Source organism: Tetrahymena thermophila, assembly GCF_000189635.1.
Source record: "Tetrahymena thermophila SB210 genomic scaffold scf_8254665, whole genome shotgun sequence".
Taxonomy (NCBI): Eukaryota; Ciliophora; class Oligohymenophorea; order Hymenostomatida; family Tetrahymenidae; genus Tetrahymena; species Tetrahymena thermophila.
In genome coordinates this window covers 328,950-355,217 of record NW_002476432.1, presented here as the reverse complement: position 1 = coordinate 355,217, position 26,268 = coordinate 328,950, and the positions used below count along the sequence as shown (strand labels likewise).

Sequence of the window (26,268 nt, the reverse complement as noted above, 5' to 3'; positions counted from 1 at the left end):
CCTACCAATATTTTACTGGATAGATGGACCCAAAATTCAGATAACAAACTTTCATTTCTGACTAGATTACTATTGATTTAAGTAATGAAATATTTGGTTTTGATTTTTTCTCTGTTTAAAGTGGATAATATTTAAGTTAATTATAGGCCCAATAAAATAAAACATATTTTGTTTTCTTCGCAAATTTTGCATTTACCAATTCTAAAAATAAAAACGACAATTTAAATGTACCTTTAGATATAATTAAATGCTAAAGATAAGAGTTGTAAGGAATGAACTGCTTAGATTTTAGCAAATTATCTAATCCTTAGCTAGTTCTAAAAGACAATCAGAGCATTTTATCTTACATATAACTATTTGTTTATAGATGCTAAGATGTTGATTCAATTAAGACTTCAGTTCCAGATAATTGTGCAGACGAATAAATTATAAGTTAATTAATTAACTATTCTGCTTTTAAATTATAAATAAAAACATAAATTTCTTAATTTAACATAACTTCAAGTCAAATTTAGTAGTAATATAAAAGTTAAGTTTTCGTGAATACTGCTAATATTTTCATGTATAATGAGTTAAAAATTCAAAACTAAATTACTTCAGTTTAGTAAGGTCTGATAATTTAAGATTAACAAACTTTCTCATCTCCATTATCATAATAAATTGTCACTTATTCCTATGATCGTAACTAAATTATATAAGACACTGGTCTTAAAGCTTTAAGTGAAATTGTAATTGGTTTAGATGAAAGCTAAACCTAATTTCAGATACAATTTCCAATTTTTACAGAGGTTTTAGCGCTTTGCAATAGCACATTAGCAATGCTACTTCTTTTAGGGTCGTTTTGTAGGAAAGTAGCATAAAAATTTATTAGAAGAGACATGTTTTTGATCTTAATGAAGGACTTCTTTTCAGGGACATATTTATAGATCATGTAGCATAATAAAATTATCAGCATTAATGATTAAACTTAATAAAATGAAATTGCCCTTGATGAATAAGCTGAAGAAAAATTAAATAAAAATTATGATGAAGACAATAAATAAGATATATTTATTCCATCTTTAACTCCTAAATCTTGCAGATAATAATTTTAATAACATCTAAGCAATGATACATAAAATACATGTTAAGACTAAGTATAAGAGGAGTTAAGAACTTAAATTTAAAAACCAGATGAAATTTTAGAATCATTAAGAATTAATTAAAGCAAGATAATAAGCAAGTAAACTAACTTCGATAAATAATCAGATTATTAGATTAGACTAAATTTTAATAAGTCTGATCAAAATTAAAAAAAATATGCGCAAAGTGGAATTAGAAGTATTTAGTAACAATAATAATTCCAATTATTTATGAAAGATTCTAATGATAACCTTGTAAATGGAGTATCTATAACCCCTAAACGCTTAAATAGATAAGCTTAAATGAGTTAATCAAATTAATTAGAAACTTCAGAAAGAGAGACTAAGAATATTAAAAGACAGAACGAGCAAATAAATAAATTTTTTTTAGATTTGAATGATAGATCAGTTCATCAAAAGATTGAATAAATTCTCTTTTAATTTAAGTAAAACAATTTTATTTTCATTAATAATTTTAAATGAAATCTCAATTTTTTAGTTCAATAATGAAATCTTTTATTTACATTCTTTATTTTATTTATTTTTGTTCAAATAATGTTTTAGTAATTAATTTAAATTAATTTAATAAATTATTATTGTGATAGGTTGTACAAGAAAAAAGAGTTTTTATAATCTAAAGGACTGAAAAAATAGATTATTAGTGAAATTGAGTAGCGAATAGATGAAAGTTTAGATTATTATGCCTTTTACAAAGAAATTTTGTTAATAAAGAAAGCTATTATGATGATTTTAAATAAGCAATAATTTGCTGCTTTATAAATAATTGGAATTGATTTGGAAAAACAAAGTAAAAATTAGGAAAACATAAAGATGAATTATTTATCAGGTATTATTTAATTGATTGATTTATTTATTTATATTTTTTTATTAAAAAAATTTACTTAAAATAAATCAGAGGAAGCAACAGAAAATCATTTCAAAGAGCAGTATGAAATTCTATAATCAAAAGATTTATAGTTATAATATATTAATGATTTCTTAAAAAAATGTGAGCATGATAGATCAAATTTGGATAATATTGACAAAAGAATATTGTCTTCCTTATTAATTTATTAGTAAAATTGATCAAAAGAAATTATATAAAATTAAGTATTGTAAAATTAATTACCTAATTTATGTTTTATCTTAAAATTTTTTATTGTCCTAAGGTATTCTAAAATTAATGGATTAATTATCAAAAAAATATAAAAAATAAATTTAAATAAATAATAAATAATCGTAGAACAAGGTATATTTTTTCAATTTTAGTTTTAAACAAAATATGGGAAGTTTTTTTAAAAAAAAAGTTAATTATTCTAGATTATCGTGTAACAAACAAGCAAACTATTTCTCAGTCAGATTATAATAAACATATAAACTAAATAGCCTTTTGCTAGTTGTTGTACTCATTCATAGGTGATGCCAAATTTTTCAAAAAAAAATTATAAATTTTGAAAGATAAGACCATATTTATTTTTTTATTTTTCAATACTCACAATGTGATTGTTTTATATTAATTTCTGATTCAACAAATTAAGGATCTCAATTGAGTTATGCATTCATTATATTAAATTTAAGAAATTTTTACTAAGTAAATATATTTTTAATTATTAGTATCTGTCCATAAATCTGTAGACACACACGACTATATGTTTAGCTTAAAAAATTTTAAAAAAAATGTTTTCCCCTATTTTTTAATTTTCATTTTAAAATCAGTTGTTTCTGAAATACTTTTCAGAATGAATTTAGTTTAAAGGAAACTTAAGAGAAAATAAAAGCTTGAAATCTGTAATTTCAACTATATGATGGGGTTACACATCTAAACATATAAAATTTGTAAGTTTTATAGTAAGCTCACAATCAAAATACTAATTTTTATTAATTGTTGACTGTTAGTTCATTATCATTATGAGCAGAAGAGGAAATGTATTGAGTTTTTAATATTTTTAAAAAATTTTCAACTAAGATAACAAACAGTTTGTTTTTTAATATTGAGTTGAAAGACAATATTTGATATAAAAAACTAATCTTTTGAATTTCTTTAATTGTTTGTAAATAAATTAATAAAATAAAAGCAAACAAAATAGATTTAAAAATAAGTAGAAATTTAAATGAAAATGATAGAATATTTAAAAGACTTTGACATTTTCTCTGAGTCTATTTAGTTTAACGCTAATAGTAATATAAAATTTAATTATTCGCCAATACTGCTAATTGTCTCACATATAATGAATTCAGAATTCAAAACTAAGTTACTTCAGTATAGTAAGGTCTGATAGCTTAGCGTTAATAAACTTATTCATCCCATTATCATATTCACTCACCACTTATACCTATGATTGTGATGCATATTTTTAAGACTCTGGTAATGCAAGTATAAGTTAAATTGTAATTGCTGCAGATGAAAGTTAAACCTACATTAACATACAATTTCCAATTTTTACAGAAGTTTTAGCGCTTTGTAATAGTACATTAGCAATTTTACTACTTTTAGGCTCGTTTTGTAGGAAATTAGCATAAAAATTTATTAGAAGAGACATTTTTTTGATCTTAATGAAGGACTTCTTATCAGGTACATATTAACAGATTATGTAGCATAATAAAATTGTCAATCTCAATAATTAAACATAATAAAATGAAATAGTCCATGGTGAATAGGTTGAAGAAAAATTAAAATTTAATTATGATGAGGACAATAAAAAAGACATATTTATTCCATCTTTATCACCAAAATCTTGCAAAAAATAATTTTAATAACAGCTTAGCAATGATACATAAAATACATGTTAATACTAAGTGTTAGAAGAGTTAAAAACTGAAATCTAAAAACCAGATGATTTTTTAGAATCATTAAGAATTAATTAAGACAACATAATAAACAATTAAACCAACTTAGACAAATAATAAGATTATTAAATTAGACTAAATTTAAATAAGTCTGATCAAAATTTAAAAAAATATGCACAAAGTGGAATTAGAAATATTTAATAATAACAATAATTCTAATTATTTATGAAAGATTCTAATAACAAGCTTGTAAACGGAGTGTCTTTAACCCCTAATAGCATAAATAGAAAAAAGAAAATGAGTTAATCAAATTAATTAGAAACTTAAGAAAGAGAGACTAAGAATATTAAAAAATAAAATGAGCAAGTAAATAAAATATTTTCTAATTTGAATGATAAATCAGTTCATCTAAAGCTTGAATAGACGCTCTTTTAATTTAAGTTAGCCAATTTTTATTTCATAATATTAATGAAACCTCAATTTTCGATTTCAATATTTAAAACTTTATTTATATTCTTTGTTTTATTTATTTATCTTTCATCAAACATACTTTTAATGATTAAAGTAAAATAATTTAATAAATTGTTATTGCGATAGGTTGTGTAAGAAAAAAGAGTTTTAATAATCTAAAGGATTGAAATAATAGATTATTAGTGAAATTGACTAGTGAGTAGATGAAATTTTAGATTATTATGCATTTTATAAAGAAATTTTGTTAATAAAGAAAGCTATTATGATGATTTTAAATAAATAATAATTGGCTGCATTATAAGTAATTGGGATTGATATTGAAAGACAGAGTAAAAATTAGGAAAATTCAAAGAGGAATTATTTATCAGGTATTATCTAATTCATTTATTAATAATTTTTTATTAAACAAAATATACTTATTAAAATAAGAGGAAGCAACTGAAAATCACTTCAAGGAGCAGTATGAAATTCTTTAATCAAAAGAATTGCAATTATAAATATTAATGATTTAAAAAAAAAAATGAGTATAATAGATCAAATTTGGATAATATTGACAAAAGAATATTATCTTCTTTATTAATTTATTAGTAAAATTGATCAATTAATTTAGCTCATATAATTTAAAATTATATATTGTAAAATTGCATAATTTATGTTTTGTCATAATATTTTTTTAAATAATAAATTCTAAGACACACACTACTATATGTTTAGCTTAAAAAATTTTTTTAAAATCTTTTCCCCTATTTTAATTATCATTTTAAAATCAGCTGCTTCTGAAATACTTTTTAGAAGGAATTTAGTTTAAAGGAAACTTAAGAGAAAATAAAAGCTTGAAATCTGTATTTTCAACTATATAATGGTGTTACACATCTAAGCATATGAATAATACCCTAATAAAATTTGTAGGTTTAATAGAAAGCTCACAAACAATAAAATCCTAATTTTTATTAATTTTTAACTGTCAGTTCATTATCATTATTAGCAGAAGAGGAAATGTGTTGAGTTTACTATTTTTAAAATTTATTTTCAACAAAGATAACAAACAGTTTTTTTTTAATATTGAGTTGAAAGACAATATTTGATATAAAAAACTAATCTTTTGAATTTCTTTAATTGTTAGTAAATTAATTAATAAAATAAAAGCAAACAAAATTGATTTAAAAATAAGTAGAGATTTAAATGAAAATGAGAGAATTTTTAAAAGATTTTGACATTTTCTCCGAGTCAATTTAGTTTAATGCTAATAGATAAAGGTTAAGAAAAAGGACTGTCTTAGGTGCAATTTTAACAATATCAATTATCTTAATAACACTCATTTACTTTGTGTATTAATCCCATCAATATTTTACTGGATAGATGGATCCAAAATTCAGATAGCAATCTTTCGTTATTGACTAGATTAATATTGATTTAAACAACGAAATGTTTGGTTTTGATTTTGTCTCTATTAAAAGTGGATAATACTTAAGTTAATTATAGGCCCAATAAAATAAAACGTATTTTGTTTTTAAAGCAATTTTTATATATGCTAATTCTACTAGTAATACCAGTAATTCATATGTATCTTTAGATATAATTAAATGCTAAAGACAAGAATTGTAAGGAATGAGCTGCTTTGATTTTAGCAAATTATCTAATCCTTAGCTAGTTAGAAACAACAATCAAAATATTTTTTCTTACGTTTCATTAATGGTTTATAAATGCTAAGATGTTGATTTTTAAAAAACTGACATCCCAGTTAATTGTGCTGACTAATAAGAAATAGATTAATTCATTGGCTTTTCTCCCTTTAGACTCTAAATGAAAACATAAATTTCTTAATTTAACATAACTTCAAGTCAAATTGAGTAGTAATACAAAAGTTAAATATTTACGAATTCTGCAAATTCTCTCACGTATAATGAGCTAAAAATTCAAAACTAAGTTACTTCAGTATAGTAAGGTCTAATAGTTTAACATTAACAAGCTTTTTCATCCCCATTATCATAATCAGTCCTCACTTCTATCTATGATCATAATACATTTTTTAAAGATACCGGTCTTGCATATATAAGTGAAATTTCAATTGGTGTAGATGAAAGTTAAACCTAATTTTACATACAATTTCCAATTTTTACAGAAGTTTTAGCACTTTGTAATAGCACATTAGCAATTTTACTGCTTTTAGGCTCGTTTTGTAGGAAATTAGCATAAAAAATTATAAGAAGAGACATTTTTTTTATCTTAATGAAGGACTTCTTTTCAGGAACATATTTGCGTATTATGTAGCATAATAAAATTGTCAACCTTAATAATTAAACTTAATAAAATGATATAGTTCATGATGAATAAGCTGAAGAAAAATTAAATAGTAATTATGATGAAGACAATAAGAAAGATATATTTATTCCATCTTTATCACCAAAATCTTGCAAAAAATTATTTTAATAACAGCTTAGCAATGATACATAAAATACATGTTAAGACTACGTGTTGGAAGAGTTACAAACTTAAATCTAAAAACCAGATGATGTTTTAGAATCACTTAGAAGTAATTAAGACAACTAATCAGATTATTAGATTAGACTAAATTTAAATAAGTCTGATCAAAATTAAAAAAGTTATGCACAAAGTGGAATTAGAAATATTTAATAATAATAATAATAATAATAACAACAATAATAACAATAATTCTAATTATTGATGAAAGATTCTAGTAATAAGCTTGTAAATGGAGTATCTTTAACCCCTAATAGCTTAAATAGAAAAAACAAAACTAGTTAATCAAATTAATTAGAAAGTTAAGAAAGAGGGACTAAGGTTATTAAAAAATAAAATGAGCAAATAAATAAAATATTTTCAAATTTGAATGATAAATCAGTTCATCTAAAGCTTGAATAGACGCTCTTTTAATTTAAGTAAGCCAATTTTTATTTCAACCAGTAAGTAATATTTAATGAAACCTCAATTTTTGAGTTAAATTTTATTTATATTCTTTATTTTTATCTTTATTATTCAAATATACTTTTAATTATTAAAATAAAATAATTTAAAAAATTTTTATTGCAATAGGTTTTGTAAGAAAAAAGAGTATTAATAATCTAAAGGATTGAAATAATAGATTATTAATGAAATAGAGTAGCGAATAGATGAAAGTTTAGATTACTATTCCTTTTATAAAGAAATTTTGTTAATTAAGAAAGCTATTATGATGATTTTAAATAAATAATAACTTGCTGCATTATAAGTAATTGGAATTGACATAGAAAAACAAAGTAAAAATTAGGAAAACTCAAAGATGAATTATTTATCAGGTATTATCTAATTCATTTATTTATTTATAATTTTTTTTTACTTAAAAAATTTACTTAAAATAAATAAGAGGAAGCAACTGAAAATCACTTCAAAGAGTAGTATAAAATTCTTTAATCAAAAGAATTGTAATTATAAAATATTAATGATTTCTTAAAAAAATGTGAGTAAAATAGATCAAATTTGGATAACATTGACAAAAGAATACTATCTTCCTTATTAATTCATTAATAAAATTGATCAATTTAGCTCATATTATTTAAAAATAAATATTGTAAAATTGCATAATTTCTGTTTTGTCATAATATTTTTTTAAATGATAAATTCTAAGCTTTTCTAAAAATAATGATGTCAAAATTTGATTTAAATATTTAAAATACTTTATTAAATTTGAATAAATTTACTTATGAAACATATTAAAGAAAGTTATTAAATGAAATTTAATAGAAATATTTTAAAGAAATAAATAATTGCAAAGTAAACTTAACTGAAAAAACTCTCCAACATTAACTATTTTGTATTATCAAAATAATTTAATTATTTTAAAGAATTTAAAAATTTGATCAACAAAAAATAAATCAGGCTTAAAATATAGGAAAAAGTGTTATTCGCCACCCTATTATCAAAATTTTTCATATTTGTTTTTTTGTTTATAAGAAAAAATGAATATTTAAAAATTAACTATTAGAATTTAATTTATGCATTATAAAAAATTTAAATTGTAAAAATTATCAAAACATAAAAAAAATACTTGACTATATGTTTAGCTTAAAAAATTTTTTAAAAATCTTTTCCCCTATTTTTTAATTTTCATTTTAAAATCAACTAGTTCTGAAATACTTTTTAGAAGGAATTTAGTTTCAAGGAAACTTAAGAGATAATAAAAGCTTGAAATCTGTATTTTCAACTATATGATGGGGTTACACATTTAAACATATGAATTATATTCCAATCAAATTTGTAAGTTTTATAGAAAGCTCAAAATCAAAATCCTAATTTTTATTAATTGTTAACTGTCAGTTCGTTATCATTATTAGCAGAAGAGGAAATGTATTGTATTTTTACTATTTTTAAAATTTATTTTCAACTAAGATAACAAACAGTTTATTTTTTAATATTGAGTTGAAAGACAATATTTAATATTATAAACTAATCTTTTGAATTTCTTTAATTGTTAGTAAATTAATTAATAAAATAAAAGCAAACAAAATTGATATAAAAATAAGTAGAGATTTAAATGAAAATAATAGAATATTTAAAAGACTTTGACATTTTCTCTGAGTCTATTTAGTTTAACGCTAATACATAAAGGTTAAGAAAAAGGACTGTTTTAGGTGCAATTTTAACAATATCAATTATCTTAATAACACTCATTTATTTTGTGCATTAATCCTACCAATATTTTACTGGATAGATGGATCCCAAATTCAGATAACAAACTTTCCTTCCAGGCTTGATTAATATTGATTTAAACAACGAAATGTTTGGTTTTGATTTTGTCTCTATTTAAAGTGGATAATACTTAAGTTAATTATAAGCCCAATAAAATAAAACTTATTTTATTTATAAAGCAATTTTTTATTATACTAATTCTATTAGTAATACCAACAATTCATATATAACTTTAGATATTATTAAATGCTAAAGACAAGAATTGTAAGGAATGAGCTGTTTTGATCTTAGCAAATTATCTAATCCTTAGCTAATTCTAAACAACCATCAAAATATTTTTTCTCACATATAATTAATGGTTTATAAATGCTAAGATGTTGATTTTTTAAAAACTGACATTCCAGTTAATTGTGCTGACTAATAAGCAATAAATTAATTAATTAACTTTTCTCCCTTTAGATTCTAAATGAAAACATAAATTTCTTAATTTAACATAACTTCAAGCCAAATTCAGTAGTAATATAAAAGTTAAGTATTTACGAATACTGCTAATTCTTTCACGTATAATGAGCTAAAAATTCAAAACTAAGTTACTTCAGTATAGTAAGGCCTGATAGTTTAAAATCAACAAACTTTTACATCCCCATTATCATAATCACTCCTCACTTATACCTATGATCGTAATACAATATTTTCAGATATTGGCCTTGCATGTTTAAGTGAAATTGTAATTGGTGCAGATGAAAGTTAAACCTACTTTAACATACAATTTCCAATTTTTACAGAAGTTTTAGCACTTTGTAATAGCACATTAGCAATTTTACTGCTTTTAGGCTCATTTTGTAGGAAATTAGCATAAAAAATTATAAGAAGAGACATTTTTTTTATTTTAATGAAAGACTTCTTTTCAGGAACATATTTACAGATTATGTAGCATAATAAAATTTTCAATCTTAATAATTAAACTTAATAAAATGAAATAGTTCATGGTGAGTTAGCTGAAGAAAAATTAAATAGTAATTATGATGAAGACAATAAAAAAAGCATATTTATTCCATCTTTATCACCAAAATCTTGCAAAAAATTATTTTAATAACAGCTTAGCAATGATACATAAAAGACATGTTAAGACTAAGTGTTAGAAGAGTTACAAACTTAAATCTAAAAACCAGATGATTTTTTAGAATCATTAAGAATTAATTAAGACAAATAATCAGATTATTAGATTAGACTAAATTTAAATAAGTCTGATCAAAATTTAAAAAAATATGCGCAAAGTGGAATTAGAAATATTTAATAATAATAATAATAACAATAATTCTAATTATTGATGAAAGATTCTAGTAATAAGCTTGTAAACGGAGTATCTTTAACCCCTAATAGCTTAAATAGAAAAAACAAAACTAGTTAATCAAATTAATTAGAATGTTATGAAAGAGGGACTAAGAATATTAAATAATAAAATGACCAAATAAATAAAATATTCTCTAATTTGAATGATAAATAAGTTCACCTAAAGCTTGAATAGACGCTCTTTTAATTTAAGTAAGCCAATTTTTATTTCAATCTATGAAACCTTACATTTTGAGTTCAATAATTAAAACTTTTATTTATATTCTTTATTTTTTATCTTCATTCAAATATAATTTTAATGATTAAAGTAAAATAATTTAACAATTTGTTATTGCGATAGGTTGTGTAAGAAAAAAGAGTTTTAATAATCTAAAGGATTAAAATAATAGATTATTAGTGAAATCGAGTAGCGAGTAGATGAAAGTTTAGATTATTATGCATTTTATAAAGAAATTTTGTTAATAAAGAAAGCTATAATGATGATTTTAAATAAATAATAACTTGCTGCATTATAAGTAATTGGAATTGACATAGAAAAACAAAGTAAAAATTAGGAAAACTCAAAGTTGAATTATTTATCAGGTATTATCTAATTCATTTATTTATTTATAATTTTTTACTTAAAAAATTTACTTAAAATAAATAAGAGGAAGCAACTGAAAATCATTTCAAAGAGTAGTATGAAATTCTATAATCAAAAGAATTGTAATTATAATATATTAATGATTTCTTAAAGAAATGTGAGTAAAATAGATCAAATTTGGATAATATTGACAAAAGAATATTATCTTCCTTATTAATTTATTAGTAAAATTGATCAATTAGCTCATGTATTTAAAATTAAATATTGTAAAATTTAATAATTTCTGTTTTGTCATAATATTTTTTTAAATAATAAATCTAAGCTTTTCTTAAAATAATGATGTCAAAATTAAGTTAGATTAAAATTTTAAATATTTAAAATACTTTATTAAATTTGAGTTTAATTTACTTATGAAATATATTAAAGAAAAACTATTGAATGAAATTAAATAGAAATATTTTTAAAGAAATAAATAATTGCAAAGTAAACTTAACTGAAAAAACTCTCCAATATTAACTATTTTATATTATCAAATAATTTAATTATTTGAAAGAATTTATAATTTGATCAACAAAAATAAATCAGGCTTAATATATAGGAAAAAGTGTTATCCGCCACCCTATTATCAAAATTTTTCATATTTATTTTTTTGTATCTTAAAAAAATTTTTTAAAAATCTTTTCCCCTATTTTTTAATTTTCATTTTAAAATCAGCTGTTTCTGAAATACTTTTCAGAAGGAATTTAGTTTAAAGGAAACTTAAGAGAAAATAAAAGCTTGAAATCTGTATTTTCGACTATATGATGGGGTTACACATCTAAACATATGAATAATACCCCAATAAAATTTGTAAATTTTATAGTAAGCTCACAATCAAAATCCTAATTTTTATTAATTGTTAATTGTCAGTTCATTATCATTATGAGCAGAAGAGGAAATGTATTGAGTTTTTATTATTTTAAAAATTTATTTTCAACAAAGATAACAAACAGTTTTTTAATATTGAGTTGAAAGACAATATTTGATAAAAAAACTAATCTTTTGAATTTCTTTAATTGTTACTAAATTAATTAATAAAATAAAAGCAAACAAATTTATTTAAAAATAAGTAGGAAAGTTAAACCTACTTTTACATACAATTTTCAATTTTTACAGAAGTTTTAGCACTTTGTAATAGCACATTAGCAATTTTACTGCTTTTAGACTTGTTTTGTAGGAAATTAGCATAAAAAATTATAAGAAGAGACATTTTTTTTATCTTAATGAAGGACTTCTTTTCAGGAACATATTTGCATATTATGTAGCATAATAATATTGTCAATCTTAATAATTAAACTTAATCAATTGAAATAATTCATGATGAGTAAGTTGAAGAAAAATTAAATAGTAATTATGATGAAGACAATAAAAAAAGTATATTTATTCCATCTTTATCGCCAAAATCTTGCAAAAAATTATTTTAATAACAGCTTGGCAGTGATACATAAAATACATGTTAAGACTACGTGTTGGAAGAATTACAAACTTAAATCTAAAAACCTGATGATTTTTTAGAATCACTTAGAAGTAATTAAGACAAATAATCAGATTATTAGATTAGACGAAATTTAAGTAAGTCTGATCAAAATTAAAAAAATTATGCGCAAAGTGGAATTAGAAATATTTAATAAATACAATAATAACAATAATTATAATTATTGATGAAAGATTCTAGTAATAAGCTTGTAAATGGAGTATCTTTAACCCCTAATAGCTTAAATAGAAAAAACAAAACTAGTTAATAAATTAATGAGAAACTTAAGAAAGAGGGACTAAGACAATTAAAAAATAAAATGAGCAAATAAAAAAAATATTTTCAAATTTGAATGATAAATCAGTTCATCTAAAGCTTGAATAGACACTCTTTTAATTTAAGTTAGCCAATTTTATTTCAACCAGTAAGTAATATTTAATGAAACCTCAATTTTTGAGTTAACTTTTATTTATATTCTTTATTTTTATCTTCATTATTAAAATATACTTTTAATGATTAAAGTAAAATAATTTAACAAATTTTTATTGCGATAGGTTTTGTAAGAAAAAAGAGTTTTAATAATCCAAATGATTGAAATAATAGATTATTAATGAAATCGAGTAGCGAGTAGATGAGAGTTTAGATTACTATGCCTTTTATAAAGAAATTTTGTTAATTAAGAAAGCTATAATGATGATTTTAAATAAATAATAACTTGCTGCATTATAAGTAATTGGAATTCACATAGAAAAACAAAGTAAAAATTAGGAAAACTCAAAGATGAATTTTTATCAGGTATTATCTAATTCATTTATTTATTTTTTATTTTTTTTTACTTAAAATAAATAAGAGGAAGCAACTGAAAATCATTTCAAAGTGTAGTATGAAATTCTATAAATAAAAGAATTGTAATTATAAAATATTAATGATTTCTTAAAAAAATATGAGTAAAATAGATCAAATTTGGATAATATTGACAAAAGAATATTATCTTCCTTATTAATTTATTAGTAAAATTAATCAATTTAGCTCAAATTATTTAAAATTAAATATTGTAAAATTGCATAATTTATGTTTTGTCATAATATTTTTTCAAATAATAAATTCTAAGCTTTTCTAAAAATAATGATGTCAAAATTTGTTTTAAATATTTAAAATACTTTATTAAATTTGAATAAATTTACTTATGAAACATATTAAAGAAAAATATTAAATGAAATTTAATAGAAATATTTTTAAAGAAATAAATAATAACAAAGTAAACTTAACTGAAAAAACTCTCAAACTCTCCAATATTAACTATTTTGTATTATCAAAATAATTTAATTATTTTAAAGAATTTATAATTTAATCAACAAAAAATAAATCAGGCTTAATATAGAGGAAAAAGTGTTATCCGCCACCCTATTATCAAAATTTTTCATATTTATTTTTTTGTTTATAATTTTAATAATATATCAGAAATTGTTCAAATTTTTATTAATTGTTAACTTATCAGTTCATCATATTTATTAGTAGAAGAGGGAATTTATTGCGTTTTTATTATTTTAAAATTTATTTTTAACTAGATAACAAACAGTTTTTTTAATATTGAGTTGAAAGACAATATTTTTTATTATAAACTGATGTTTTGAATTTCTTTAATTGTTAGTAAATTAATTAATAAGTAAAAGCAAACAAAATTGAATTAAAAATAAGTAGAGATTTAAATGAAAATGATAGAATTTTTAAAAGATTTTGACATTTTCTCTGAGTCAATTTAGTTTAACGCTAATAGATAAAGGTTAAGAAAAAGGACGGTTTTAGGTGCAATTTTAACAATATCAATTATCTTAATAACTCTCATTTATTTTGTGTATTAATCCTACCAATTTTTTACTGGATAGATGGATCCAAAATTCAGATAGCAATCTTTCCTTCCTAACCAGGTTAATATTGATTTAAATAATGAAATGTTTGGTTTTGGTTTTGCCTCTCTTTTTTCAGGATAACACTTAAGTTAATTATAGGAGCAATAAAATAAAACATATATTGTTTTTAAAGCAGTTTATGTATTTACAAATACTAATAATAGTACCAACAATTAAATAATACCTTTAGATATAATTAAATGCTAAAGAATAGAATTGTAAGGAATGAGTTGTCTTGATTTTAGTAAAATACCTAATGCTTAGCTAATTCTAAAAGATCATCAAAGTATTTTTTCTTACATACAATTTTATATTTATAGATGCTAAGATGTTGATTCTATTAAAACTGATATTCCTGATAATTGTGCTGACTTATAAGCAATAGATTATTTTATTAACTCTTCTCCCTTTAAACTCTTAATAAGAACATAGATTTCTTAATTTAACATAACTTGAAGTCAAATTTAGTAGTAATATAAAAGTTAATTATCCGCGAATACTGCTAATTCTCTCACTCATAATGAGATAAGAATCCAAAACTCAGTTACTTCAGTATAGTAAGGTCTGATAGCTTAATATTAACAAACTTATTCATCCCCATTATCATAATCACTCATCGCTTATACCTATGATCGTAACACATATTTTTAAGACACAGGTCTTGCAAATATAAGTGAAATTGTAATTGCTGCAGATGAAAATTAAACCTATATTAACATACAATTTCCAATTTTTACAGAAGTTTTAGCGCTTTGTAATAGCACATTAGCAATTTTACTGCTTTTAGGCTCTTTTTGTAGGAAATTAGCATAAAAATTTATTAGAAGAGACATTTTTTTAATCTTAATGAAGGATTTCTTTTCAGGAACATATTTGCAGATTATGTAGCATAATAAAATTTTCCATCTCAATAATTAAACTTAAAAAAGTGAAATAGTCCATGATGAATAAGCTGAAGAAAAATTCAATAGAAATTATGATGAAGACAATAAGAAAGAAATATTTATTCCATCTCTATCACCAAAATCTTGCAAAAAATTATTTTAACAACAACTAAACAATGATACATAAAATACATGTTAAGACTAAGTTTTAGAAGAGTAAAAAACTTAAATCTAAAAACCAGATGATTTTTTAGAATCGTTAAGAATTAATTAAGACAAGATAATAAACAAATAAACCAACTTAGATAAATAATCAGATTATTAGATTAGACTAAATTTAAATAAGTCTGATCAAAATTTAAAAAAATATGCGCAAAGTGGAATTAGAAATATTTAATAATAACAATAATAACAACAATAATTCTAATTATTTATGAAAGATTCTAATAATAAGCTTGTAAACGGAGGATCTGTAACACCTAATCGCTTTAATAGATATAACAAAATAAGTTAATCAAATTAGTTAGAAACTTAAGAAAGAGAGACGAAGAATATTAAAAAATAAAATGAGCAAATAAATAAAGTATTTTAAAATTTGAATGATAAATCAGTTCATCTAAAGCTTGAATAGATGCTCTTTTAATTTAAGTAAGCCAATTTTTATTTCAATCAGTAAGTAATATTTAATGAAACCTCTATTTTTGATTTCAATAATTAAAACTTTTATTTATATTCTTTATTTTATTTATCTTCATTCAAATATACTTTTAACGATTAAAGTAAAATAATTTAATAAATTGTTATTGCCATAGGTTGTGTAAGAAAAAAGAGTTTTTATAATCTAAAGGATTGAAATAATAGACTATTAGTGAAATTGAGCAGCGAATAGATGAAAGTTTAGATTATTATGCCTTTTATAAAGAAATTTTATTAATAAAAAAAGCTATTATGATGATTTTAAACAAATAATAACTTGCTGCATTATAAGTAATTGGGATTGACATAGAAAAACAAAGTAAAAATTAGGAAAACTCAATGATGAATTATTCAGGTATTATCTAATTCATTTATTTTTTTTTATTAAAAAAATTTACTTAAAATAATTAAGAGGAAGTAACTGAAAATCATTTCAAGGAGCAGTATGAAATTCTTTAATCAAAAGAATTGTAATTACATTATATTAATGATTTCTTAAAAAAATGTGAGTAAAATAGATCAAATTTAGATAATATTGACTAAAGAATATTATCTTCCTTATTAATTTATGAGTAAAATTGATCAATTTAACTCATATAATTTAAATTAAATATTGTAAAATTTCCTAGTTTATGTTTTGTCATAACATTTTTTTAGATAGTAAATTTTAAGTTTTAATTTTTCACCTAGTTTATCTAATATTTTAATCATCTTATCAAACGAAGAGGGAACATGTTGTATTTTTATTTCTTTAAAATTTATTTTCAGCTAAGATAACAAACAATTTGTTTTTTAATATTGAGTTGAAAGACAATATTTCATGTTATAAGTTAATCTTTGGAATTTCTTTAATTGTTAGTAAATTAATTAATAAAATAAAAGCAAACAAAATTGACATAAAAATAAGTAGAGATTTAAATGAGAGTAGTCGAATTTTTAAAAGATTTTGACATTTTCTCTGAGTCTTTTTAATTTAACGCTAATAGATAAAGGTTAAGAAAAAGGACTCTTTTAGGTGCATTTTTAACAATATCAATTATCTTAATAACACTTATTTATTTTGTGTATTAATCCTACCTATATTTTAATGGATAGATGGATCCCAAATTCAGATAGCAAACATTCATTTCTAACTAGATTAACATTGATTTGAACAATGAAATGTTTGGTTTTGATTTTATCTCTCTTTATTAAGGATAATACTTAAGTTAATTATAGGCCCAATAAAATAAAACATATTTTGTTTTTAAAGCAAGTTTTGTATTAACAAATACTAATAATAGTATCAACAATTTAAATGTACCTTTAGATATAATTAAATGCTAAAGATAAGAATTGCAAGGAATGAACTGCTTTGATTTTAGCAAATTACCTAACCCTCAGCTAGTTCTAAAAGACCATCAAAGTATTTTTTCTTACATATAATTATATGTTTATAAATGTCAAGATGTTGATTATATTAAGACTTCAATTCCAGATAATTGTGCTGACGAATAAACAATAAGTTAATTAATTAACTATTCTCCCTTTAAATTCTTAATAAAAACATAAATTTCTTAATTTAACATAACTTCAAGCCAAATTGAGTAGTAATATAAAATTTAAGTATTATCGAATACTGCTAATTCTCTCACGTATAATGAGTTAAAAATACAAAACTAAGTTACTTCAGTATTTTAAGGTCTGATAGTTTAACATTAACAAACTTTTTCATCCCCATTATCATAATCACTCACCGCTTATACATATGATCGTAACAAAGTTTTTTAAGACGCTGGTCTTGCATGTATAAGTGAAATTTTAATTGGTGCAGATGAATGTTAAGCCTATTTTTACATACAATTTCCAATTTTTACAGAAGTTTTAGCACTTTGTAATAGCACATTAGCAATTCTACTGCTTTTAGGCTCGTTTAGTAGGAAATTAGCATAAAAATTTATTAGAAGAGACATTTTTTTGATCTTAATGAAGGACTTCTTTTCAGGAACATATTTGCATATTATGTAGCATAATTAAATTGTCAATCTCAATAATTAAACTTAATGCAATGAAATTGCTCTTGATGAATAAGCTGAAGAAAAATTAAATAGTAATTATGATGAAGACAATAAAAAAAATATTTTTATTCCATCTTTAACGCCAAAATCTTGCAAAAAATTATTTTAGTAACAGCTAAATAATGATTCATAAAATACATGTTAAGACTAAGTATTAGAAGAGTTACAAACTTAAATTTAAAAACCAGATGAATTATTAGAATCATTAAGAATTAATTAAGACAAAATAATAAATAAGTAAACCAACTTAGATAAATAATCAGATTATTAGATTAGACTAAATTTAAATAAGTCTGATCAAAATTAAAAAAATTATGCACAAAGTGTAATTAGAAATATTTAATAATAATAATAACAAAAATAATTCTAATTATTTACGAAAGATTCTAGCAGCAAGCTTGTAAACGGAGTATCTGTAACCCCTAAACAGTTAAATAGATAAAAGAATAAGAGTTAATCAAATTAATTAGAAACTTAAGAAAGGTAGACTAAGAATATTAAAAATACAATAAGCAAATAAATAAAATATTTTCTAATTTGAATGATAAATCAGTTCAACTAAAGCTTGAATAGATGCTCTTTTAATTTAAGTAAGCCAATTTTTATTTCAATCAATCATTTAGAATGAAACCTCAATTTTAGAGTATAAAAATTAAAAAATTTATTTATATTTATTCAAATATACTTTTAATCATTAAAGTAAAATAATTTAATAAATTATTATTGTGATAGGTTGTGTAAGTAAAAAGAGTTTTTATAATCTAAAGGATTGAAATAATCGATTTTTAGTGAAATTGAGTAGCAAATAGATGAAAGTTTAGATTATAATGCCTTTTATAAAGAAATTTTGTTAATAAAGAAAGCTATTATGATGATTTTAAATAAATAATAACCTGCTGCTTTATAAGTAATTGGAATTGATTTGGAAAAACAAAGTAAAAATTAGGAAAACTCAAAGATGAATAATTTATCAGGTATTATCAATTTCATTATTGATTTATATTTTTTATTAAAAAGATTTTCTTTAAATAAATAAGAGGAAGCAACTGAAAATCATTTCAAAGAGCAGTACGAAATTCTATAATCAAAAGAATTGTAATTATAATATATTTATGATTTCTTAAAAAAATGTGAGTATAATAGTTCAAATTTGGATAAAATTGACAAAAGAATATTATCTTCCTTATTAAATTATTAGTAAAAGTGATCAATTTAGCTCATATTATAGCAAAATGCCATTCAAAAATTTAGTGAATTGAGATCACTATTTTTTTGAATGGTTGATGCCTTTGAATATTATTAATATAAAAATAAATAATTTTATAATAGAATTTAATTAATAATATTAATAATTTTAATTTTTTTCAATCTTTATGATTTTTCTATTAAATTTTTAAATTTGTTGGGACCGAGAGATGAAATATATTTTTTTTTTTTACTGAGCTCAAGGGCACTATTCTGTATATATAATTGTTAGTAAATTAATAAAGTAAAAGCAAACAAAATTGACATAAAAATAAGTAGAGATTTAAATGAAAGTAATAGAATTTTTTAAAGATTTTGACATTTTCTCTGAGTCTATTTAGTTTAACGCTAACAGATAAAGGTTAAGAAAAAGAACTTTTTTAGGTGCAATTTTAACATTCACAATTATCTTAATAACTCTCATTTATTTTGTGTATTAATCCTACCAATATTTCACTGGATAGATGGATCCCAAATTCAGATAACAAACTTTCATTTCTGACTAGATTAGTATTGATTTAAATAATGAAATGTTTGGATTTGATTTTTTCTCTATTTAAAGTGGATAATATTTAAGTTAATTATAGGCCCAATAAAATAAAACATATTTTGTTTTCATAGCAAATTTTGCATTCACCAGTTCAAATAGTAGTATCAACAATTAATATGTGCGTTTAGATATAATTAAATGCTAAAGATAAGAATTGTAAGGAATGAACTGTTTTGATTTTAGCAAATTATCTAATCCTTAGCTAGTTCTCAAAGACAATCAAAGAACTTTATCTTATATATAATTATTGGTTTATAGATGCTAAGATGTTGATTATTTTAAAACTTCTATTCCAGATAATTGTGCTGACGAATAAACAATAAGTTAATTTATTAACTATTCTCCCTATAAATTATAAATAAAAATGTAAATTTCTTAATTTAACATAACCTCAAATCAAATTTAGTAGTAATATAAAAGTTATGTGTTAATGAATATAGCTAATATTTTTATGAAAAGTGAGCTAAAAATTCAAAACTAAATTACTTCAGTATAATAAGGTCAGATAGTTTAACATGAACAAACTTTTTCATCCCCATTATCATAATAAATAGTCACTTATTCCTATGATCGTAATTAAATTATATAAGACACTGGTCTTAATTGTTTTAATGAAATTTTAATTGATTTAGATGAAAGCTAAACCTACTTTCACATACAATTTCCTATTTTTACAGAGGTTTTAGCTCTTTGCAATAGCACATTAGCAATGCTACTGCTTTTAGGGTCATTTTGTAGGAAAATAGCATAAAAATTTATCAGAAGAGACATGTTTTTTATCTTAATGAAGGACTTCTTTTCAGGAACATATTTACATATTATGTAGCATAATGAAATTGTCAATCTCAATAATTAAACTTAATAAGATGAAATAATCCATGATGAACAAACTGAAGAAAAATTAAGTAGTAATTATGATGAAGACCATAAAAAAAATATATTTATTCCATCTTTAACACCGAAATCTTGCAAAAAATTATTTTAATTACAGTTAAGCACTGATTCATAAAATACATGTTAAGACTAAGTGTTAGAAGAGTTACAAACTTAAATCTAAAAACCAGATGAAATTTTAGAACCATTAAGAATTAATTAAGAAAAGAAGACAAACAAGTAAACCAACTTAGATAAATAATCAGATTATTAGATTAGACTAAATTTAAATAAGTCTGATTAAAATGAAAAAAATTATGGTCAAACTGTATTTAGAAATATTTAGTTATAATAATAACAATAATTCTAATTATTTATGAGAGATTCTAGTAACAAACTTGCAAACGGAGTATCTATAACCCATAAACGCTTAAAAAGATAAAATAAAACAAGTTAATCAAATTAATTAGAAACTTAAGAAAGAGAGACTCAGAAAATTAGAAGATACAATGAGCAAATAAATAAAATATTTTTAGATTTGAATGATAAATCAGTTCATCTAAAGCTTGAATAGATTCTCTTTTAATTTAAGTAAGCCAGTTTTTATTTTAATCAATAATTTTGAATGAAATCTCAATTTTTGAGTTCAATAATTATATTCTTTATTTACATTCTTAATTTTATTTATTTACATTCAAAAAATGATTTAATAATTAAAGTAAGTGAATTTAATAAACTATTATTGTGATAGGTTGTGTAAGTAAAAAGAGTTTCTTTAATCTAAAGGACTGAAATAATCGATTATTAGTGAAATTGAATAGCGAATAGATGAAAGTTTAGATTATTATGCCTTTTATAAAGAAATTTTGTTAATAAAGAAAGCTATTATGATGATTTTAAGTAAATAATAACTTGCTGCATTACAAGTAATTGGAGTTGATTTGGAAAAACAAAGCAAAAATTAGGAAAACTTAAAGATGAATAATTTATCAGGTATTATCTAATTCAATCATTTATAATTTTTTATTAAAAATATTTATTAAAAAAAATAAGAGGATGCAACTGAAAATCACTTCAAAGAGCAGTATGAAATTCTTTAATCAAAAGAATTGTAATTATAATATATTAATGATTTCTTAAAAAAATGTGAGTAAAATAGATCAAATTTGGATAATATTGACAAAAGAATATTATCTTCCTTATTAATTTATTAGCAAAATTGAACAATTTAGCTCATATTATTTAAAATTAAGTATTGTAAAATTAATTACATAATTTATGTTTTATCATAACATTTTTTATTAAAATTAATCCTAAGCTATTCTAAAATTAATGATTCCAAAATTAAATAGTATTCAATTTTTTAAATTTGTTTAGATTACAAATTAAATATTATAAAATGAAATAAATAATATATGTTAAGTTAAAGTTTTTAATAAATACTTTTTTAAATTATGAATTATTAAATTAACTTAATTTAAAAAACCTCTTCAATATTAACTATTTTTTTATCAAAATAATTTAATTATTTGATCAACAAGTATAAATTAGACTTAAGATATAGGAAAAAGTGTTATCCCGCCACCCTATCAGTAAGATTTTTCTTATTTTGTTTTAATGAAGATTATTGAGAAACCTCAAAAATTTGAAAAAATATTGAATATTGTATTTGAACACTTTTTATACTATATATAATTATATATTATATTGAATTTATGAATTTTATTGAATAGTTCCTTTACATACTTTTTCATAAATATTTTAATTTGTTTTTTTCGTTTTAAGCTAAACATAATCCAGGTATTAAAATATAATACTATCCAGTTCATCATATTTTAAAACCTGGATTAGATATTTTAGTAACAGGAACATTTTGTAGAAAACTAGCTCAAAATCTTATTAGTGAAATATTTTTTTGATCATAATATTTAGTCAATATACAAATTATCTACAGCTAAAACAGTCTAAACTTATACCCAAATCCTGATAAAATTTGAAATGGGATGAATTAATAAGAGTAACTTACTTAAAAAAATTACTTCTTTTATTGAAGCATTTAAATTTATTTTATTAATTTGTTTGTTCATTTTTAAAATAAAAAGATAAAATAATGCTTTTAACTTTACTCCTTTATCTTTAGGACATAGAAACTGTATTGGACAGTATTTAGCTATAATTGAAGAAAAATACATGCTTTCAAACAATTTTCTAAACTATAACATTTTACTTTATCCTAGTGAAAAACTTATTAATAATTTATGGTATTTATCCAGATAATTTTGTTTATTTTGATCTTAGAAAATGATTTATTTTTTAAAGAATAATTTTAAGAAATGAGACGTATTTTTGAACAAAGTTTCAAAAATAAAAAAAATGCTTTTTACTTTTAAATAAATATATCATTATATATTTAAATAAATTAATGTTTCTAATCTCTTAAAAAATAACTAATGTAAAACTTAAAAAATCTGTTAAATATAATAAATTGTCCACTTTTTTTGCATGTCCAATATCAAATTTTATTAAATCTTACTTAACTTGTCTGTCCATCATCATTATTTGCAGAAGAGTGAGTATATATATAGTGTTTTTATGAATTTAAAATTTATTTTCAATTGTGATAATAATTATTTAATATTGAGCTGAAAAACAATATCTATTATTATTTGATCTTTAGAATTTTTCAAATTTTAGTAAATTAATAAAATAAGAGCAAACAAAGTTAATTGACATAAAAATAAGTAGAGATTTAATGAAATTAGTAGAATTTTTAAAAGATTTTGATATCTTCTCTGAATCAATCTAGTTTAATGCTAGTAGATAAAGGTTAAGAAAAAGGACTTTTTTAGGTGCAATTTTAACTTTATCAATTATCTTAATAACTATCATTTATTTTGTGTATTAATCCTACCAATATTTCACTGGATAAATGGATCCCAAATTCAGATAACAAACTTTTATTTCTGATTAGATTAATATTGATTTAAACAATGAAATGTTTGGTTTTGATTTTTTCTCTGTTTAAAAAGGATAATACTTAAGTTAATTATAGTCCTAATAAAATAAAACATACATTGTTTTTAAAGCAAGCTTTGTATTTACCAATTCTAATAGTAATATCAACAATTTAAATGTACCATTAGATATAATAAAATGCTAAAGGTAAGAATTGTAAGGAATGAACTGCTTTGATTTTAGCAAATTGTCTAACCCTTAGCTAGTTCTAAAAGACCATTAAAGTATTTTTTCTTACATAAAATTATTTGTTTATAAATGCTAAGATGTTGATTTTATTAAGACTTCAATTCCAGATAATTGTGCTGATGAATAAACAATAAATTAATTAATAAATGCTTCTCCCTTTAAATTTTAAATAAAAACATAAATTTCTTAATTTAACATAACCGCAAATCAAATTTAATAGTAATATCAGAATTAAGTATTAATTAACACTGCTAATACTTTCATGTATAATGAGTTAAAAATTCAAAACTAAGTTACTTCAGTTTAGTAAGGTCTGATAGTTTAAGATTAACAAACATTTTCATCCCCATTATCATAATAACTTATCACTTACACCCATGACCGTAACCAAATTATATAAGACACTGGTCTTTAATGTATAAGTGAAATTATAATTGATGTAGATGAAAGCTAAGCCTACTTTCACATACAATTTCCAATTTTTACAGAAGTTTTAGCGCTTTGCAATAGCTCATTAGCAATGTTACTGCTTTTAGGTTCATTTTGTAGGAAACTGGCATAAAACTTTATTAGAAGAGACATTTTTTTTATCTTAATGAAGGACTTCTTTTCAGGAACATATTTAAATATCATGTAGAATAATCAAATTGTTAATCTAAATAATTAAACTTAATAAAATGAAATTACTCTTAATGAATAAGATGAAGAAAAATTAAATAAAAATTATGATGAATAACATAAAAAAAATATATTTATTCCATCTTTAATTCCTAAATCTAGCAGAAAATTATTTTAATAAGAGCAGCTATGTGACTCATAAAATACATGTTAAGACTAGGTATTAGAAGAATTACAAACTTAAATCTAAAAACCAGATGATTTTTTAGAATCATTAAGAATTAATTAAGATAAGATAATAAATAAGTAAATCAACTTAGATAAATAACCAGATTATTAGATTAGACTAAATTTAAATAAGTCTAATCAAAATGAAAAAAATTATACTCAAAGTGTAATTAGAAATATTTAATAATAATAATAATAATAATAATAATAATAATTCTAATTATTTACGAAAGATTCTAGTAGCAAGTTTGCAAATGGAGTATCTATACCCCATAAACACTTAAATAAATAAAATAAAACGAGTTAATCGAATTAATTAAAAACTTAAGAAAGTGAGACTAAGAATATTAAAAAACAAAATGAGAAAGTAAATAAAATATTTTCAAATTTGAATGATAAATAAGTTCATCTAAAGCTTGAAAAGATGCTCTTTTAATTTAAGTAAGCCAATTTTTATTTTAATCAGTAAAATCTAATGTTAAAAAGAAATCTCAATTTTTGAGTTGAATAATTAAAACTTTTATTTATATTCTTTATTTTATTTATTTTCATTTAAATAATATTTTATGACTAAAATAAGAGAATTTAATAAATTATTATTGTGATAGGTTGTGTAAGAAAAAAGAGTTTCTATAATCTAAAGGACTGAACTAATAGATTATTAGTGAAATTGAGTAGCGGATAGATGAAAGTTTAGATTATTATGCATTTTATAAAGAAATTTTGTTAATAAAGAAAGCTATTATGATGATTTTAAATAAATAGTAACTTGCTGCATTATAAGTAATTGGTATTGATATTGAAAAAAAAAGTAAAAATTAGGAAAACTCAAAGATGAATTATTTATCAGGTATTATCTAATTTATTTATAATTTTTTATTAAAAAAAATTTAATTAAATTAAGAGGAAAAAACTGAAAATCATTTCAAGGAGTAGTATGAAATTCTTTAATCAAAAGAATTGTAATTATAATATATTAATGATTTCTTAAAAAAATGTGAGTAAAATAGATAAAATTTGGATAATATTGACAAAAGAATTTTATCTTCCTTGTTAATTTATTAGTAAAATTGATTAATTTATCTCAGATTACTTAAAATTATGTTTTGTAAAATTAATTACTTAATTTATGTTTTGTTATAACATTTTTTAAAATAATAAATTCTAAGTTATTTTAAAACTAATAATACCAAAATTAAATGTTATTAATATCTCATATTTTTTTGTTTAAAAAAATTTTTTTAATTTAACCAGAATATAAATTAAAAATTATTAAATATTTAAAAATAAAAAAAATAATTCTGAAATTGTTCAAATTTTTATTAAGTCTTAACTAGTCAGTCAATCATCATTGTTTGCTGAAGAACGAGTATATATATTGTTTTTTTATGATCTTAAAATTTATTTTCAACTATCATAACAGTTTTTTAATATTGAGTTGGAAAAACAATATTTAATATTATAAATTAATAACTTAGAAATTTCTAAA

At 21.2% G+C, this 26,268-nt stretch overlaps 11 protein-coding genes across 11 annotated transcripts; 7 read left to right on the top strand and 4 right to left on the bottom strand. All coding sequences in view use genetic code 6, as the record gives it.

Moving 5' to 3' along the window:
- Positions 1–23: 23 nt before the first annotated feature.
- On the top strand, positions 24–2,207 carry TTHERM_000225988 (AMP-binding enzyme family protein; the record flags this gene model as incomplete). The annotated part of the gene is made up of 3 exons (XM_012797281.1): positions 24–1,567; positions 1,727–1,968; positions 2,038–2,207. The coding sequence occupies 3 exons, from the start codon at positions 24–26 to the stop codon at positions 2,205–2,207; spliced, it is 1,956 nt and encodes a 651-aa protein (XP_012652735.1).
- A 1,148-nt stretch (positions 2,208–3,355) lies between these two features.
- On the bottom strand, positions 3,356–3,661 carry TTHERM_000225987 (hypothetical protein; the record flags this gene model as incomplete). The annotated part of the gene is made up of 1 exon (XM_012797280.1): positions 3,356–3,661. One exon carries the CDS (start codon positions 3,659–3,661, stop codon positions 3,356–3,358), a length of 306 nt encoding a protein of 101 aa, XP_012652734.1.
- Positions 3,662–3,674: 13 nt separating this feature from the next.
- TTHERM_000225986 (hypothetical protein) lies at positions 3,675–4,903 on the top strand (the record flags this gene model as incomplete). The annotated part of the gene is made up of 3 exons (XM_012797279.1): positions 3,675–4,274; positions 4,633–4,747; positions 4,809–4,903. The coding sequence occupies 3 exons, from the start codon at positions 3,675–3,677 to the stop codon at positions 4,901–4,903; spliced, it is 810 nt and encodes a 269-aa protein (XP_012652733.1).
- A 625-nt stretch (positions 4,904–5,528) lies between these two features.
- Positions 5,529–8,015, top strand: TTHERM_00225980 (transmembrane protein, putative). Its single transcript, XM_001014229.2, has 3 exons — positions 5,529–7,279; positions 7,434–7,675; positions 7,744–8,015. The coding sequence occupies exons 1-3, from the start codon at positions 5,562–5,564 to the stop codon at positions 7,911–7,913; spliced, it is 2,130 nt and encodes a 709-aa protein (XP_001014229.2). The 5' UTR covers positions 5,529–5,561; the 3' UTR covers positions 7,914–8,015.
- Positions 8,016–8,838: 823 nt separating this feature from the next.
- Positions 8,839–11,235, top strand: TTHERM_000225979 (AMP-binding enzyme family protein; the record flags this gene model as incomplete). The annotated part of the gene is made up of 4 exons (XM_012797278.1): positions 8,839–9,007; positions 10,049–10,610; positions 10,759–11,000; positions 11,066–11,235. The coding sequence occupies exons 1-4, from the start codon at positions 8,911–8,913 to the stop codon at positions 11,233–11,235; spliced, it is 1,071 nt and encodes a 356-aa protein (XP_012652732.1). The 5' UTR covers positions 8,839–8,910.
- A 1,028-nt stretch (positions 11,236–12,263) lies between these two features.
- Positions 12,264–12,481, top strand: TTHERM_000225978 (hypothetical protein; the record flags this gene model as incomplete). The annotated part of the gene is made up of 2 exons (XM_012797277.1): positions 12,264–12,414; positions 12,471–12,481. The coding sequence occupies 2 exons, from the start codon at positions 12,264–12,266 to the stop codon at positions 12,479–12,481; spliced, it is 162 nt and encodes a 53-aa protein (XP_012652731.1).
- Positions 12,482–14,939: 2,458 nt separating this feature from the next.
- On the bottom strand, positions 14,940–15,257 carry TTHERM_000225977 (hypothetical protein; the record flags this gene model as incomplete). Its single annotated transcript, XM_012797276.1, has 1 exon — positions 14,940–15,257. The coding sequence occupies one exon, from the start codon at positions 15,255–15,257 to the stop codon at positions 14,940–14,942; it is 318 nt and encodes a 105-aa protein (XP_012652730.1).
- A 13-nt stretch (positions 15,258–15,270) lies between these two features.
- On the top strand, positions 15,271–21,952 carry TTHERM_00225940 (transmembrane protein, putative; the record flags this gene model as incomplete). Its single annotated transcript, XM_001014225.3, has 8 exons — positions 15,271–15,956; positions 16,121–16,359; positions 16,417–16,474; positions 17,288–18,544; positions 18,794–19,035; positions 19,619–21,320; positions 21,481–21,722; positions 21,783–21,952. 8 exons carry the CDS (start codon positions 15,271–15,273, stop codon positions 21,950–21,952), a joined length of 4,596 nt encoding a protein of 1,531 aa, XP_001014225.3.
- Positions 21,953–22,262: 310 nt separating this feature from the next.
- On the bottom strand, positions 22,263–22,652 carry TTHERM_000225939 (hypothetical protein; the record flags this gene model as incomplete). The annotated part of the gene is made up of 1 exon (XM_012797275.1): positions 22,263–22,652. The coding sequence occupies one exon, from the start codon at positions 22,650–22,652 to the stop codon at positions 22,263–22,265; it is 390 nt and encodes a 129-aa protein (XP_012652729.1).
- Positions 22,653–24,285: 1,633 nt separating this feature from the next.
- Positions 24,286–24,515, bottom strand: TTHERM_000225938 (hypothetical protein; the record flags this gene model as incomplete). The annotated part of the gene is made up of 2 exons (XM_012797274.1): positions 24,286–24,342; positions 24,420–24,515. 2 exons carry the CDS (start codon positions 24,513–24,515, stop codon positions 24,286–24,288), a joined length of 153 nt encoding a protein of 50 aa, XP_012652728.1.
- A 49-nt stretch (positions 24,516–24,564) lies between these two features.
- On the top strand, positions 24,565–25,853 carry TTHERM_000225937 (hypothetical protein; the record flags this gene model as incomplete). Its single annotated transcript, XM_012797273.1, has 3 exons — positions 24,565–25,220; positions 25,388–25,629; positions 25,684–25,853. 3 exons carry the CDS (start codon positions 24,565–24,567, stop codon positions 25,851–25,853), a joined length of 1,068 nt encoding a protein of 355 aa, XP_012652727.1.
- Between the last annotated feature and the right edge of the window lie 415 nt (positions 25,854–26,268).